Source organism: Salmo salar, chromosome ssa21 (assembly GCF_905237065.1).
Source record: "Salmo salar chromosome ssa21, Ssal_v3.1, whole genome shotgun sequence".
NCBI lineage: Eukaryota > Metazoa > Chordata > Actinopteri > Salmoniformes > Salmonidae > Salmo > Salmo salar.
In genome coordinates, this window is record NC_059462.1 from 13629241 (window position 1) to 13646097 (window position 16857).

The 16857-nt window shown below is 43.9% G+C and overlaps 2 protein-coding genes across 17 annotated transcripts in view; one reads left to right on the forward strand and one right to left on the reverse strand.

Annotated features, from left to right (window-relative positions):
* The window catches only part of LOC106581828 (formin-like protein 2), a 98065-nt gene extending 91259 nt beyond the window's left edge, over positions 1-6806 (forward strand). For 4 of the 11 annotated variants that reach the window (XM_014164209.2, XM_014164212.2, XM_014164213.2 and 1 more), the window contains one exon: positions 3521-6806. In XM_014164209.2, coding sequence (XP_014019684.1) covers positions 3521-3630 — 110 coding nt within the window. In that variant the 3' untranslated portion in view covers positions 3631-6806. Of the gene's footprint in view, positions 1-692; positions 3027-3520 lie in introns of all 11 variants that reach the window. The other 7 variants (XM_014164210.2, XM_045704436.1, XM_014164215.2 and 4 more) reach the window with 4 other exon arrangements.
* Positions 6807-7256: 450 nt separating this feature from the next.
* Positions 7257-16857, reverse strand: part of LOC106581829 (pre-mRNA-processing factor 40 homolog A) — a 31432-nt gene continuing 21831 nt past the window's right edge. For 4 of the 6 annotated variants that reach the window (XM_045704438.1, XM_014164222.2, XM_014164221.2 and 1 more), the window contains 13 exons: positions 16589-16697; positions 16222-16372; positions 15608-15741; positions 14725-14839; positions 14442-14554; positions 14078-14194; positions 13736-13873; positions 13294-13389; positions 11541-11639; positions 11163-11259; positions 10987-11048; positions 10715-10876; positions 7257-8145 (listed from right to left, as the gene is read on the reverse strand). In XM_045704438.1, the coding sequence (XP_045560394.1) occupies positions 8056-8145; positions 10715-10876; positions 10987-11048; positions 11163-11259; positions 11541-11639; positions 13294-13389; positions 13736-13873; positions 14078-14194; positions 14442-14554; positions 14725-14839; positions 15608-15741; positions 16222-16372; positions 16589-16697 (1483 nt within the window). In that variant the 3' untranslated portion in view covers positions 7257-8055. The remainder of the gene's footprint in view (positions 8146-10714; positions 10877-10986; positions 11049-11162; positions 11260-11540; positions 11640-13293; positions 13390-13735; positions 13874-14077; positions 14195-14441; positions 14555-14724; positions 14840-15607; positions 15742-16221; positions 16373-16588; positions 16698-16857) is intronic. The other 2 variants (XM_014164220.2, XM_014164219.2) reach the window with 2 other exon arrangements.

Below are 16857 nucleotides of genomic sequence, written 5' to 3' on the forward strand. Positions count from 1 at the left end.
CAATCACCATCAGTTTAACAATCACCCAACATGACTTATACACATGCAAACGTACACACACATGCGTGTACAGATACTGTACGCGTGTGTACGTACACACACACACACACACACACACACACACACTGGGTGTTCTGCATGCAAGTCCTCTCCTGTGCTCTAATCCAGTCTCATTCAGTCATTAACACGAGTATGTTGCCTCTTAACTATTGAACTGTTTCAACTGTCAAAGATTCAATCCTAAGGCTTTATTTAACCTTAATCACATGTTAAAAACATGCATTGACAGTCCAGCTAACCTAACCTGAACACTTGGAGCTGTCTCAAATGTGTATATGATCATTATCTGCTCTCTGCGTTTTCAGAAATCCCGGTTGGAAGATTCCCGAATTTCCTACTTATCCCGTACTGATTCCAGGGAATCTTCCAACCAGGATTTCAATAAGCAGGGAAATTCGGGAAATCCTCCAACCGGGATTTCTGGAAGACCTGGAAGTTTTGTGAAAGTTCGCGGAATTTTGCAGCCCTTGTAGGCCTGTAGTAGACTGTAACCCTCTATAGAATGTGTTCATGTTTCTGTGCTTCAGTCTTCTAATGCTGTATGCCGTAGGGTGTTAACCTGTTCTAAAACCCTGTAGATGTGTGCTTCTCCTTACTGTCTTGTCTTGGCTGTTGTCGTTGTTTCAATGCAGTGCTGAAGACAGTGCCCTTTACCGCCCGCACAGCCAAACGGGGCTCTCGGTTCTTCTGCGAGCCGGCTCACAATGAGGAGAGCCATTACTAAAGCTTAGAACTCTCTCTCTGAAAGGTCGCTGTAAATACACTTGCTCTTCTTTCTTCCCTACCTCTCTCTTTCGCCGTACTCTCACTGTGTGTCCTGTGTTCCTTCTTCACTCGCTCACTCTGTGGGTGTGTCACTTTCAGTCACGTGTGTGTTTCTTTGTGTGTGTGTGTGTGTGGGGGGGGGTGTCTGTCTCCACCCCTCCTATGAGGGGAGCATGAGGAGGGAGGGGTTTTGTGGGAGGGGGTCGCTGATGTCAGCTCCGTTACCCTGCATGAAGCATGTCATCCCTGTTATATACTTTCTCGTCCGTTTGTATCATCACCCATAGCAAACCATAATGTCACAGACATTTTCCTGTCGGTCAGTCAGGCCATTGATATTTGAGAAGGGGGAGATGGGTAAGAAACCATCTCTCTTTATCTGTATTAGTAATACATACACTGAGTGTCCAAAACATTATGAACACCTGCTCTTTCCATGACATAGACCATAGACTGACCAGGTGAATCCAGGTGAATGATCCCTTATTGATGTCACTTGTTAAATCCACTTCAATCAGTATAGATAAAGGGGAGGAGACAGGTTAAAGAAGGATTTTTAATCATTGAGACAATTGACATGAGTTGTGTATGTGTATTATTCAGAGGGTGAATGGGCAAGACAAAATATTTAAGTGCCTCTGAACGGGGTATGGTAGTAGGTGCCAGGCGCACCGGTTTGTGTCAGGAACTGCAACGCTGCTGGGTTTTTCCTGCTGAACCGTTTCCTGTATGTATCAAGAATGGTCCACCACCCAAAAGACATCCAGATAACTTGACACAACAGTGGGAAGCATTGGAGTCAACATGGGGCCAGCATCCCTGTGGAACGCTTTTCGACACCTTGTAGAGTCCATGCCCCGATAGGACGGGACGGGGTGCATCTCAACAGTAGGAAGGTGTTCTTCGTGTTTTGTACACTCAGTGTATATCAATCAGACAGCATGGTAAGTGCCCTCTGCTGTTAAAATAGCTGAAGTGCTTCCTAGGCCGTAGCCCAACGGATTGTCACTGACTAGCATCCAAGACGTTTATATTGCATGACATATGTTATGTTGACTAGTATTCATGCCAGTAGTTATGTGGTGTAGCGTATTGTAGTTCTGCTTCAGTAGATGAAGTTAGTATAGTTAGTATTGTCAACATAGCAGAGTACCCTATAATTCTAAAATAATTCTATAATGTAATGTAAGTGAGGATGTGTTGATCTTGACTCATTTTAAAATGGCTGTGGCATTATACCTTGCTTGTGTGTCCATCTGTCTTATCATGAAAACTGAGTGTTGTCGTCATCATGTATTACTGCTGCTGTTTGGGTCTCTGCATGCCACTGGCTTTCTCCTGCTTCAGACCCAAAATGTCCCCTGTTCCCAGATCCCCTATCTCTGATCCAGGGTGTTACATCTGTCTTGCTGATGCTGAGCCTAGAAGCTACACGTAGCGCTCTGGACCAGAGCTACAGCCCCCCCCCCCCTCCCCCACCCCACCTTGTGCTTGGCTCAGTTGCCTGGTGATGGAGGACAATCTGATCACATGACTTTCTGTGGTCTGCCAGGGCACCTTTCTAACATATTGCATGAAGTTTTATTTTCTGACACGTGTTCTCGGTCTAGGATGTCACGTGTCCTTTGTGTGCCACTAACCTACAGCCAGATACATGAATTAATGTTTAGCGATTTCAAGGGAAAAGCCTCAGTATTTCCGTACAGTTTCATTTGCATCCCATCCCCATGTACCTGGCTGAATGCATGCTGTTCTTTGGTTTTTGGTCCATGTTCTATTCAATATTAACTTTTTTCTTGTATGTTGAATTTTTTTTTGGGGGGGGGTTCATGATAACTATTGCAAAGTTTGATGCTTAGCTCTATTTTGTCATGCTGGTAGTCATTCTGCAAAGCAGCATGGGTTTTGAGACACAGAAAAACAAATGCTTTGGTTTGTTCTCCCTTTGTGCCTGCAGAATCAGTTAACAACCTATCTTAGCTTTGGCCCTCCTAACACATCTAGTCCTGTCTTATTCTGTCCCCTGCTCCCCTATTGGCTGCTTTGCTCGCTCAGCGCTCCCACCGCTGCAAGGACACTGTGAAAACACTGGAGTGACCCCTCTGGTCACCCTGCTTCTTTAACCTCCATTTTGTCTTCTCTTCATCCATCCAGCCCTAAAGAAGAATAATATTACTAAATTTCCCAATGTCCACTCAAGGGTAAGGAATTCCTCCAATAGCACCCCTGTGGTGGTGGATGTGTCCCAGACCTGGCAAGCATCTCTTTTTTTTTTTTTATACCTCCATTCCCTTTAAGTTACCTACCGCTGAGGGCTTTTCCTCAGCGGTAGGTATGTCTGAAATCAAACAATGCAAAATTCTATTTAAAATGCTCATCATGGAAAATGGAAGACTTTTCATGCCTTTTTGTAATTTGTTAAACATGTTACTACTTCTCCATTGACAAGGCTTGTATAAAGGGCCATCCGTAGCTTGTTTTTTTATTGATAGTGACAGAAGGAATAGTAGATTGTAAATCAATAAGGTCTTTTCTGTGGGCCTTGTTTTTGGTTTTCGTCCAGAGGGGGGAATGTTTCTGTAGAACTCAAGCTGCTTTGTCTGACTGACTGCCAACACAACCAGCCTCTGGGCACATCTGAAGGCACTGGCAAGATGACTGACACATCTTTTACCCCTCCCTCCCTCCATTCCAGATCTTCGCAATCAGCCTTACAGGCGAGCCGACGCGGTGAGGAGGAGCGTCAGGAGACGCTTCGACGACCAGAACTTGCGGCCGGTCAACAACTCTGAAGTCGTAATTTGACGAGGGAGAAGTGCATGTGTTAGGGGCGGAGGGTGAGGAGGGGGGAGTGATGTGGAAAGTGTAGCAGCCTCTCACTCTTAAGGACTGAAGGAGAGATGGATGGGTCTGACAGGTCAGTTATAGGGAACCTTAGACAAGCCAAGTGCCTAAAACTTACTTGTGATCAGTTGTTTTGCCTCCTGTTTGTGTGTCTTGTGATTTTTTTATTACTTCAAGCAATACAACTTGACCTGGCTTTAATTGTATTTTCCTTTGATATGTAAAACTGGACACAGACGTCTGTAGCAGGGATTCCTGAAAGAAGTGTAGAATGTAACGGGTCACGGTTCCCTTAGCTGTCGAAAGGTATTCCGCCACAGGGGATGAATATGGTATTTCATAGCTAGTATGTTATTACATTCCTGGTGCTACTGCCATCACTCTTAGAAATTACACAATGTGCTCGAGTGGCACTCTAAAGAACGCATTAGCTTTTCCATTGTTACTAAAGGGCTAATGTACGTCTTAAAGGGGACATACACTATATATACAAAAGTATGTGGACACCCCTTAAAATCTGTGGATTCGGCTGTTTCAACCACACCCGTTACTGACAGGTGTATAAAATCAAGCAGGCAGCCATGCAATCTCCATAGACAAACAGTAGAATGGCCTTACTGAAGGGCTCAGTGACTTTTAACGTGGAACCATCATAGGATGCCCCCTTTCCATTGAGTCAGTTCGTCAAATTTATGCTCTGCTAGAGCTGGCCTGGTCGACTGTAGGTGCTGTTACTGTGAAGTGGAAACGTCTAGGAGCAACAACAGCTTAGCCGCGAAGTGGTAGGCCACACAAGCTTGAAGAACGGAACTGCCGAGTCCTGAAGGCATAAGTCATTGTAAATAACAATTTGTTCTTAACCGACTTGCCAAGTTAAAGGTTAAAGTCTGTCCTCGGTTGCAACACTCACTAGAGTTCCAAACTGCCTCTGGAAGCAACGTCAGCACAATAACTGTTTGTCGGGAGCTTCATGAAATGGGTTTCCATGGCCGAGCAGCTGCACACAACCCTAAGATCACCATGCGCAATGCCAAGTGTCGGCTGGACTGGTGTAAAGCTCGCTGTCGTTGGTCTGGAGCAGTTGAAACGCTTTCTCTGGAGTGATGAATCACGCTTCACCATCTGGCAGTCCGACGGACAAATCTGGGTTTGGCGGATGCCAGGAGAACGCTACTTGCACCAATGCATAGGGCCAACTGTAAAGTTTGGTAGAGGAGGAATAATGGTCTGTGGCTGTTTTTCATGGTTCAGGCTAGGCCCCTTTAGTTCCAGTAAAGGGAAATCTTAACGCTTCAGCATACAATGACATTCTAGATGATTCTGTGCTTCTAACTGTGGCAACAGTTTGGGGAAGGCCATTTCCTGTTTCAGCATGACAATGCCCCCATGCACAAAGGGAGGTCTATACAGAAATAGTTTGTCAAGATCGGTGTGGAAAAACTTGACTAGCTTGCACAGAACACCTGAACTCAATCCCATCGAACAGCTTTGGGATGAATTGGAACGATGACTGCGAGCCAATCACCCAACATCAGTGTCCGACCTGGCTGAATGGAAGCAAGTCCCCCCAGCAATGTTCCAACATCTAGTGGAAAGCCTTCCCAGAAGAGTGGAGGCTGTTATAGCAGCAAAGGGGGGACCAACTCCATATTAATGCCCATGATTTTGGAATGAGATGTTTGACGAGCAGGTGTCCACATACTTTTGGTCATGTAGTGTACATGTCTTACTTTAGTATATTATAAAGCAGTGATCCAAAACAAATATGTTCAAAGAAAGTACTTAAGCAAGTATGAGGTAGACATATGTACACCAATGTATGACCACAGAGAAATCATATCAAAGACAATATAGCTCAGAGAGGTGTGGCTCTCTCAAGACGAGACCAGGCTAATGTGAATTGTAAATAGCTAGGCCTCCATATTACGGTTATGACGGTATTAACATCTCATTTATCAGTGTTAACATGGTTAGTGGACCAAGCCGTGAATAGATAGAACTATATTATCTCCTCATGTAGACCTCAAGCGCCATTCACATGCAATGCTGTTAGTGGTTGGTGGGGCCCTGGAGCCACAATAGCTCTGGTCCAGGTCGTTGTTTGGTCGTACGATTGTGCGAGCACAGCCGAACTAGACCAGAGCGAGAGACACAATTGACTCAGAGCGAATAGGAAAGGCGCTGAAAGAAGAACTTCTCAGCAGATATACTTCCAGTGAAGTGTAGTGGCTGCAAGTAAGGCACTTTAGGCTACTTGAGGAGCTTGTCATGAAAACTGGATTCCAAGATTCTTTTTACTCTGAAAACTGCTATCGGCTAATGAATCTTGTCTACTCACTATTATAAGTTTAATGTATAGTATTTAACCACTGAAAACTGTTTCCATTCAGTATCGCTCATGTGACCCACTTTGACAATGAGCGGCAGTTGTTTTTGATAGTGTTTAGGTATGTTAAAAACATGTCAGAAGAGACAACAAAAAGGTTTTGAAATGTACAGATATTTTGATAAATTTATGCATTGTTTTATACTTCTTAATCTACTCATTACCATATAAGGTTAATATTGTACATATTGTTTAAAACACCATGTCATATACAATTTGTTATTTTAACGTATCTTTTGGTCCATTTTGTATATTTAATTTAAGACAAACACAAATCTGGCTTCTCTTTAACATAAAATAATCAAGTGTGTGAAACAGGATGCCCTGGTGTCACACTTGCCCGACAGTAAAGAGTTATTTGATCAGTGTCTGTCACTAATGGCACCCTATTCCCTGTATAGTGCACTTCTTTTGGTCATGTCACTAATGGCACCCTATTCCCTATATAGTGTACTTCTTTTGGCCAGAGCACAAGAGGAACTGGACAAAAGTAGCGCTCTATAGGTAACCCATTGACGTTCAGAGAAGCTTCCTGTGGTCTTGGGACTGTAAATGTCCACATTATAGCATGTGCAACAAACCACTCATCTCTAGATTTCCTGTGAACTTAACCACTCATCGGCTTCGTAAGACTGGATAATACTGGCATGTTATTAATTTAATGTTTTTTTTAGGCAATACGTGCTTATTACAAAATACTTTTGTTAGATTGAGTTCAATGGATATGATCAAATAAACTGTTTACACTGTGTGCATCTTTATTTCAACGTTAATCTTCATTCGTTTAAGCAGCTTGTCTACTGATACAGAACCCTGGAGAAGTCCGTCTTGTCATCTTTGTGTATGTAAATACTGTAGCAATCATTACTCATTCATCCCCGTTTTGCCGACTGGCACACGGCAGCAACCAAGGCTCTCCATTCGTCAGTCTCTGGCCAGCTCTGCTTATGTTGTTGGAGCTCAGTCTTGATTTCTTCTGCACCATGTTCTTGGGCCTCCCTCTTACAATAGCACTCATTACTTACAGCCCGCCTAGCATTTCACTGATCCACAGGAAACAGATACGAAGCCTATTGAATGAGTTCTGAGAAGAGGTACTCATAACAGAGGATGATCTAAGGAAATAATGAGCAGCGCTATTTGTAAGGGGGAAAAAAAACATGTTGTGGCTGGTGACTCAGTAATCGTACATGAAGACAAATCCATGTCAACTATTTTATTACATTTATAGATCAGGTCATGAGGACTTTCTCAATTCCTCCAATGAAAATTGATCGAACCAATCCTAGACATAAGATTAATTTAAAAATGTCTTGTTTGAGACATTTACCAGTTTTTTTTAAATCAAAATGTACAGAACATAAAACATGGATTCTTCAAACAGTGAATAACTATTTCCCTATATAGTGCACTACTTTTGACCATGGTCCCTGGTCAAAAGTAGTGCATTATAATGGGAATAGGGTGGCATTTGGGACTCAAACTAAGAAAATGTTCTGCGAACTGCAGGGCAATGTTAAGATGCGCTTTTAATCCATTTAGATAACAAACTAGTAGCAAAGAAAAACTTCTACCAATGACTACAAATTACAAAGAGAAAGAATATTATCAAAGGCAACATTTCAACACAGTAGACCTTACTCTGATAAAGTAGTCATCTCAGCCTGTGACCACTTCCCATTATGTAAGGAAACAAAGAAAATATGTACCCAGCATTCTTGTGCTAGTGTGGCAGATTCATTTCCATTATACAAAACGTACAGGAAATAGTTTACATACAGTCAAAGTAGGGTTGCGAAATTCTGGTAAACTCCCCAGAATTGCCAGGAATTAGGAGAATCTCCCAAATGGGAATTCCTAAAAACCTGGGATTTTGGGGAAATTTACCAGAATTTTGCAGCACCTGTCCAAGCATGTGTGGCATTACGCTGAAAAGGAAGCACTAGGGGGAATGCATGTTGGATGAAGTGAAGAAAGAGAGCATGAGGAGAAACGGAACATTAAGGAGCATCCAGCTGTTCTAGTAGAGTCCTCCTCCTCTTCTCCAGCTCTCCTTCACTCAGCTCGCTGCCTGATGTGTCCCAGCCACCCTACAGAAAGACATCAAAACCCACATTTTCCAACAATACTTATGAGGCGATGGAATGTCACATTTTATTTATTTATCCGTTTTACTGTTTAGAAATTAAAGCACTAAGCATCTAGTCCCCCTTAAGGTGTCATAAGTATTTGAAGTGTAGTAGACCTTCACTCGTACCCGTATACGGGTTGAAAATATCAGATATGGGCAATAAATTGGAACATGCTATACCTGTACACAGCCAATCTGTAAATAGCACACCCAACTACCTCATACCCATATTGTTATTTATCCTCTTGCTCTTTTGCACCCCAGTGTCTCTACTTACAAATAATCTGCACATCTATCACTCCAGTGTTAATGCTAAATTGTAATTATTTCACCTCTATGGCCCATTTATTCCCTTACCTCCCTACTCCTCTACATTTGCACACACTGTACATAGATTTTTTTTATTGTGTTATTGACTGTACGTTTGTGTAACTATGTTTTTGTCGCTCTGCTTTGCTTTATCTTGGCCAGGTCGCAGTTGTAAATGAGAACTTGTTCTCAACTAGCCTACCTGGTTCCATAAAAAACTTTAAAAAGTCAGAGCTCTGGCTCTGCGTTTCACAGCTCTGTATGGGTTTTCACTGACAGCCGTTCTGCACTGCGCGCGACAGAAAGTGGCCTCCATCCCTCCCAGTAATTGGCTAACTTTAGCAAATGTTTTTATGTCTGAGTGAGAGAAATGCCGTAAATTACGAGGACTATGTATTTTGACAGATGAGACATGGAGGGTTATAATAAATACCGCTTTGATGTCATACAAGAAAGCGAAACACCAGTGAGTCCAAATCTGCACTTCACATTTCCTAATCATAAAAATCACGTCATATACAGTTTATGATCACTATGTTTGATGTGGAGCTACATGATGACATTGTGTCATACCCTTGGTTCTGAATAGAATGAACCTGTTTATTGTTAAGAAAATCTACCGTGGCACACCAGCGTATGTGAGTGGAGCGAAGCGAGGAGCAGAGCGTGCCCAATTTGAACGGAACACCGAGCGAGATTCCCAAAAGGCTGGAGCGTCGGCCTTCGCCTGCTCCAAATTCGACTGGCCATCTTGTTTGCGAAAAATGAATTCAAAGTCATTATTCAATTTCATTTGTATTTAATTCTAAGTCACAGCCTATATGCACAATTTATACACTATAATGATTTAATACAACAAAATGTTGTTTAAAATGCTGTGCGCTTTATGTTCCTACCAGCCTATTGTGTCGCACATGCAAATGCTTCAATGGATTTCTTTGTAGGCTATAGCCTTAAAATAATATAGCCTAAATAATTCATTATCGTTCTTTCTAAGGCTCCCTTATCTGGCTCCTGACCTATTTAGAGTTATTATAGGCTGTTTAATATGAAATGTAGCATATTGAAATGATAGGCTACATGCTCTTCTTACATTCCCCTTTTCATCTTTCATGCTTATGGAGGGGGGGTACAATACATATGCCTCCAACTTTCTCACTCATTATTCACGATTCATTCATGACTATCCATAATCATGTAGAAGTGTTCAGTAACATTATTATTTATTTACAATAAAAGTGACCACTACATTTACCATTCATTTCTATTGGGCACAACGTAATCTGAAACAAACTGCAAATGCATCCAATGAGTTTGTAGTCACAAGCTTGATGTAGTCATTGGGTGCTAGGAATATGGGACCAAATAATACAACTTTGGCTACTTTAACCCTCTAGAGTCTGAGCTCTGTATAACCTGTGGGAGAGGTAGGCAGTTCGAAACTAACATATGGAATTGTTTTAAGATGGTCATACCAAGGATCATTTAGCTATTATATACTTCCATCATTTTTTAAAACCGGTTCCGGGTACCTTCAGACAAGTCTTGTGAGGCTTGTTGGTGTCCTAGGGGTAAAGGGTAAATGCCAGTGTGCAAACCATTTGGACACTACAGATGTTTTCGTGAGACAATAGATTTTTTGGATGTCTCTTGGTCTGACAAACACCGCTCTAGCTCTGCTACCTTTCACCACAGATGTTCAAGGGCGATATCGGCAATTGTGATGATTGAGACCCCCCAAAAAAACATCTCTAGCTTAAAACAGACAGATTGTTTGTATTATGTTAATTTGATTTCCGGAGGGGAGCGACCATTGTAAGCCAAGGGTTAATACAATAGTACATTTGTAAATACTTATGACACCTTCAAATGGTGGTGGGGGCGACTAGATACATAAAGTGCTTTACATTTCTAAACGGAAAATACCCTCAAATAAAAAGTGACATTCTGTACCTTCGCCTGATAAAACATATCATCTTAATCCAAAATTAAAGGTTTTAGCTTCACTGTCCAAATAAATATGTAGGGGAGTCTGCATAGTGATTAGTGTGACATTTGGGATGCACTAGGGGGATAGTACAAAATATGACCTCTGCACCCAGGATGAGCCAAAACACTTCAATAGCAGTACAAGTGTTGTTGACTGGAATGATGTATTATTATTTTTTTAAGCTTTAAAAGCCCAGGCTGGGTTCAGTGACCGGAATGGGACGACTCACCTCTTCCTTGGTAGACTTCCTTTTAGGCGACTTCTGCTTGGAGTCAGAGCGACTCTTCCCCCGGGACTTGTCGCTCTCTTTCTCCTTCTCCTGGTCCTTCTCACGCTTGCTGTCCCTCTCTCTTCCTTTATCTTTTCGTTCGGCTTCAGATTCAGGAGACTGCTGAAAGGTCACAACCAGCACATGGTCAGCCATTGCGCTCCACATTCATTCCCCGAGTGGCCCAATCATTCCTCCAAAAAAAAAAATACAGTCCAGTCCTGAGAACCTACCGACTTGTGACGCCTCTTCTTCCCCTTCTTCTTGTGCTTCTTGGACTTCTTATAACTTCTCTCTGTTGACCAAACGGACAGGGATGTCAGAAAATGGCCGCCACACATTTCTTCCATGTAAATGTGATGAGAAAATGCCTAAACGTAAAAGGATTGTCACCGTGAAAACCACTGACCAGATTCGCCGCTGGAGGAGCGCTCGGATGGGGACTTGGACTGTGAGCGCTTCTTCTTCTTGTTGTGATAATCGTCTTCCCCATCAGACTCCGAGCCCTGCAGAGAGAAGGGTGTGAGTATTAGGAGGGGAGGTTTGTCTGGTCAGGTGCCATGCTGATACAGATACTGGCCTCGGAAACTGAATATGTAATTATATGAATTTGAATATTGTACCTGTAACCCCCCCCCCCCCCCCACCAATTAAAGAAATGACTAAATAAAGAAACATTTGGTCACAAAACCAAATATCTCCACAAGTGTATAGGGTGGGTCTATGTGTTGATTTGGAATTGGGCCATTGAGGGGGCTTGGCCTGTGCGGTGAAAGGGCATACTGACCGATCGCGATCGAGACCGTGAGCGGGAGCGCTTCCTATGGTGCTTCTTGGACTTCTTAGAATGTTTCTTGGTCTTGGAGTGATGATGCTGGCACTCGTGCTGTGAGGAGAAGAAACAGCAGTCAGGTGGGTGTATAGTATGTCCTGATGATTACACACATACAGTCGTGGCCAAAAGTTATGAGAATGACAAATATTAATTTTCACAAAGTCTGCTGCCTCAGTTTGTATGATGGCAATTTGCATATACTCCAGAATGTTTTGAAGAGTGATCAGATGAATTGCAAAGTCCCTCTGCCATACAAATAAACTGAATCCCCCCCAAAACATTTTCACTGCATTTCAGCCCTGCCACAAAAGGATGAGCTGACATGTCAGTGATTCTCTCGTTAACACGGGTGTGAGTGTTGATGAGGACAAGGCTGGAGATCACGGTCATGCTGATTGAGTTAACAGAATAACAGACTGGAAGCTTCAAAAGGAGGGTGGTGCTTGGAATCATTGTTCTTCCTCATGGTTACCTGCAAGGAAACACGTGCTGTCATCATTGCTTTGCACAAAAAGGGCTTCACAGGCAAGGATATTGCTGCCAATAAGATTGCACCTAAATCAACTATTTATCGGATCATCAAGAACTTCAAGGAGAGCAGTTAAATTGTTGTGAAGAAGGCTTCAGGGCGCCCAAGAAAGTCCAGCAAGCGCCAGGACCGTCTCCTAAAGTTGATTCAGCTGCGGGATCGGTGCACCACCAGTACAGAGCTTGCTCAGGAATGGCAGCAGGCAGGTGTGAGTGCATCTCCACGCACAGCACAGTGAGGCGAAGACTTTGAGGATGGCCTGGTGTCAAGGGCAGCAAAGAAGCCACTTCTCTCCAGGAAAAACATCAGGGACAGACTGATATTCTGCAAAAGGTACAGGGATTGGACTGCTGAGGACTGGGGTAAAGTCATTTTCTTTGATGAATCCCCTTTCCGATTGTTTGGGGAATCCGGAAAAAAGCTTGTCCGGAGAAGACAAGGTGAGCGCTACCATCAGTCCTGTGTCAGGCCAACAGTAAAGCATCCTGACACCATTCATGTGTGGGGTTGCTTCTCAGCTAAGGGAGTGGGCTCACTGACAATTTTGCCTAAGAACACAGCTATGAATAAAGAATGGTACCAACACATCCTCCGAGAGCAACTTCTTCCAACTATCCAGGAACAGTTTGGTGACGAACAATGCCTTTTCCAGCATGATGGAGCACCTTGCCATAAGGCAAAAGGGATAACTAAGTGGCTCGGGAAACAACACATCGATATTTTGGGTCCATGGCCAGGAAACTCCCCAGACCTTAATCCAATTGAGAACTTGAGGTCAATCCTCAAGAGGTGGGTGGACAAACAAAAACCCACAAATTCTGACAAACTCCAAGCATTGATTATGCAAGAATGGGCTGCCATCTGTCAGGATGTGGCCCAGAAGTTAATTGACAGCATGCCAGGGTGGATTGCAGAGGTCTTGAAAAAGAAGGGTCAACACTGCAAATATTGACTCTTCGCATCAACTTTATGTAATTGTCAATAAAAGCCTTTGACACTTATGAAATGCTTGTAATTATACTTCAGTATTCCATAGTAACATCTGACAAAAATATCTAAAGACACTGAGGCAGCAGACTTTGAAAATTAATATTTGTGTCATTCAAAACTTTTGGCCATGACTGTACATTCTTGGATACTTTTCCCCCCACAGAAGTTAAATTAAATTAATCTTACCTCCAAGACATGCATGAAGTCTTTGAATATCCTTTTCCTCTCAGACTCCAGAGTCACGTCTTCGAACGCAGATTCTTTGAGGAACCTTTCTCGAACCTACGACATCCAAAGAGACCATAGGAAGTCAGAAAATAAATGGTTTGCTTTCAACTATTTGCATGATTATCAAATTATGTGCCAGACAGCAGCCCCTAACACCAATACGTGTGTGTGTGTTTAAGGCAGCGGTGTCAAACTCATTCCATGGAGGGCCTAGTGTCTGCAGATTTTTGGTTTTTCCTTTCAACTAAGACCTAGACAACCAGGTGAGAGGAGTTCTATAATAACTAGTGACCTTAATTCAATCAAGTACAAGGGAGGAGCGAAACCCCACGGCCACTCGGCCCTCCATGGAATGAGTTTGACCCCTGTGGTTTAAGGGTAGGGTAATATCATTTCATACCCCCTCCCAGGTGGCCTCTGGTTCCAGGGCCGGGGTGGCCTGCTTCAACATGCTCTTAAAGGTAGCCTCTTTCCTCTTCATCTTCCTGGCCTCCTCCTTCTCCCGCTCCCTCTCCCGAGCCTCCGCCTTCTCCAGCAACTACAGGAGGTGAGAGGGAGGGCACGGGGGTTATTAGAGGCACAGCGGGGTCACTGATTGTCAGTGAAATGATCAGCATCCCAAATGGCACCTTATTTGGTGAATTACTTTTTGACCAGGGCTCATATGGGTCTTGTCCAAAGTAATGCACTATCTAGGGTGTTATTTGGGACACAAGCCGGGTCTAAATGGCAGCACTCTTACACTGTTGAAGGCCAGCTTGATGTTGCCTGCGTCCAGCGTCATGGCTCTCTTGTCTGAGCTGATCACAGAGCCAAAGTCTTCAAAGCTAGTGTTGACCTCCACCAAGAAGTTTTTGTCCTACGGGAGGAAAAAAAGTGACAAGAAAGTAAGTTCATGAAATGCACATGAATCAAAAGTGGTTACCAGACAATAGACACTGAAGTAGATTTAAATACATCCCAAAAGGCACCCTACTCTAGGTACTCAAAAGTAGTACACTAAACAGGGAAAAACGCAAAACATAGGTCAAACGTAGGGCACTAAATAGGGAATAGGGTGCCATTTGAGTCTCGACCCCTAGGTGGCAGTAAATAACATCTCCCACCTTCAGGATATCCTTAATGATCCTCTTCTCGTCGTGGTAGCGAGCCTTCAGGTCTTCCACATAGAACTTGAACAGATCGAGGGGAGTGGAGCCTGCAGAATAGACACCATAAACTAACATGCACATGTTATTCAAGACGAGCTCCGACAACACATGGTTATGACAACACCAGAGAGTTAAAAGAACCAGAGCAGCAGAAGGACGATTTGACATTATTAAACGCAGTGGCTTAGAACGTGTGAGTGTCGTCAGTCTGTGCGCATGCAGAGAGCGCGGCCGTTACCTGGCTGGCCCAGCATGTTGGCGAAGCGGATGTCTGAGCTGACGGTGGGGTACATCTCCATCCAGGCCGACATGGAGTGGAGCTGACCGTGGTCATGGAGCTCATCCAGGAATTTCTGGGGGGGGGGAAACAACACGGCTGAGCTCAGCAAATCAACTGAAATAACCAATTTCACTTGTCCCCAAAAGGGATTTACACACAAAACATTCTCTCCTATATTCCTGTACTTTTCCAGTACAGTGTTAGTCAAACCCCTGACAGTGTAGCCGGCTTTTTCTTCAGTCTGGGTTAGTATTATGCGTTACATTTTTGGGGGGGTAGGAGTAATTTGTCATATTACACCACACACGTACGTATTTGTGTAATGTAGGTGCATGTGTGACCTGGAAATGTGTTTTTTGCATATGCCACACCCTGTGTGTGCGGGGGGGGGTCACAGCCAGGATCTGCCATTATTGGGGTTAAGTGCCTTGCTCAAGGGCACGTCGACCGATTTTTCACCTTGTCGGCTCTGGATTCGATCCAGCAATGCTCTAACCGCTAACTACTGTATATATGGACCTTTAAAAACCTGCTGTATCTATTGTAGTGTGTGATATATATAAAATAATAAGTGGTGGGTGCTTATATTTGTCCTATTTCTCTCACACACACACACACACACACACACACACACACACACACACACACACGTGTGTATTATACTCATGTGTGATTGGGAAATGTTTTTTTTTTCCCATATCCCAACTCGGAGAGTGTGACTCTCGGTGACACCAAAGGGCTCGGTTTGCACTTGCCATTTTGTGTCAGGATTGTCTACGGTCTACACAATGTTTCCAAAATGCTAGACGGTGGGGTAGAGTAGGACGCCCGTCTTTCTCACCTGGAAGGACTCTCTGTTCTTGCGCTGTCGCCTCCTCTCCCTCAGCAGAGTCTTCTGCTTCTCGTCCTCCTCCTCCTTCTCCAGCGCTCGGATGTGCTCCTCGAAACAGATCAGAGCATCCTCCTTGTCCATGTCTGAGCCGAACATGGAGATAGATGAGAGAGAGAGAGAAGAGATAAGACACACAGAGAGAGAGAAAGAGAGAGAAGAGATAAGACAGAGAGAGAGAAGATGAGACAGAAGAGAAGACAGCCAGAAGAGCGAGACAGAGTCAACAGAGCACTCACGTCAAACGGAGTCACTCTTTTACCCACACAGCTACACCGGTGCAAACCACATCACCTGACTGGACAGTCAGTCAGCGACTGCAGCTACTCAGCTTGTTCAGTCGTTCACACATTCAAACTTAATGACGGAAATGTAACGGCTCTGCTCTAGTTATATGAACGCAGAGCTCGGAGTAAGGATGTATCCCAAATGGCACCCTATTCCCCACACAGAGCACTACTTTTGACCAGAGCCCTATAGAGGGCAGCTCAGAAGTAGTGCCCCATGTAGGGAATAGGGTGCCATCTGGGGGCGCAAACCAGTATGAATGACAGTGTGCTGCGTACTCTGGAGCTCCTCGTCCTCTGCGAAGGTGGGGTTGTCCAGCAGGTACTGCTGGGCCTCGGACCAGGTAGTGCGGTACGTCACGTTGGCCATGTTGTCCAGGATGTTCTTCAGCGCCTCCCAGTTCCTCTTCCTCAGCTGCTTGGCTTGCTCCTGTACCACACACATAGGACAAGGATGGAACAGATGTTAGTTAGGCGGAGGTCCACACACTGACAGAATGGTAGGGTTGTCAAATTTCAGCTACTGCAATTTTGCAACTCTACATAATATCCATATAGTATTACTATGTTCTTCAAACAGCAAAGGTCCTGTAGTGGACTATATAGGGAATAGGATGCCGTTTGAGAGGCAGCCAGTAACACAGACCTTCTCCTTCTTGGCCAGGTAGAATAGGACATCTTCATAGATCTCCAGTCTGTCTCTCTCTGGGACGGTGCTCCACACATCCAGCTCTGCAAACATCTGCTCTGCTTTCCTGGTTCACACACACAGAGACAACCACAGTCATGAACAAAGATGACATGCATGATAAAACATGGTTGTGAAAATCCCCAAATTCCCAGAATCAGGAGGGAATAAGTTGAAACAAATCGGGAATCCAAATGCAAATAACCATTCCACAAGGGGGCAGCATT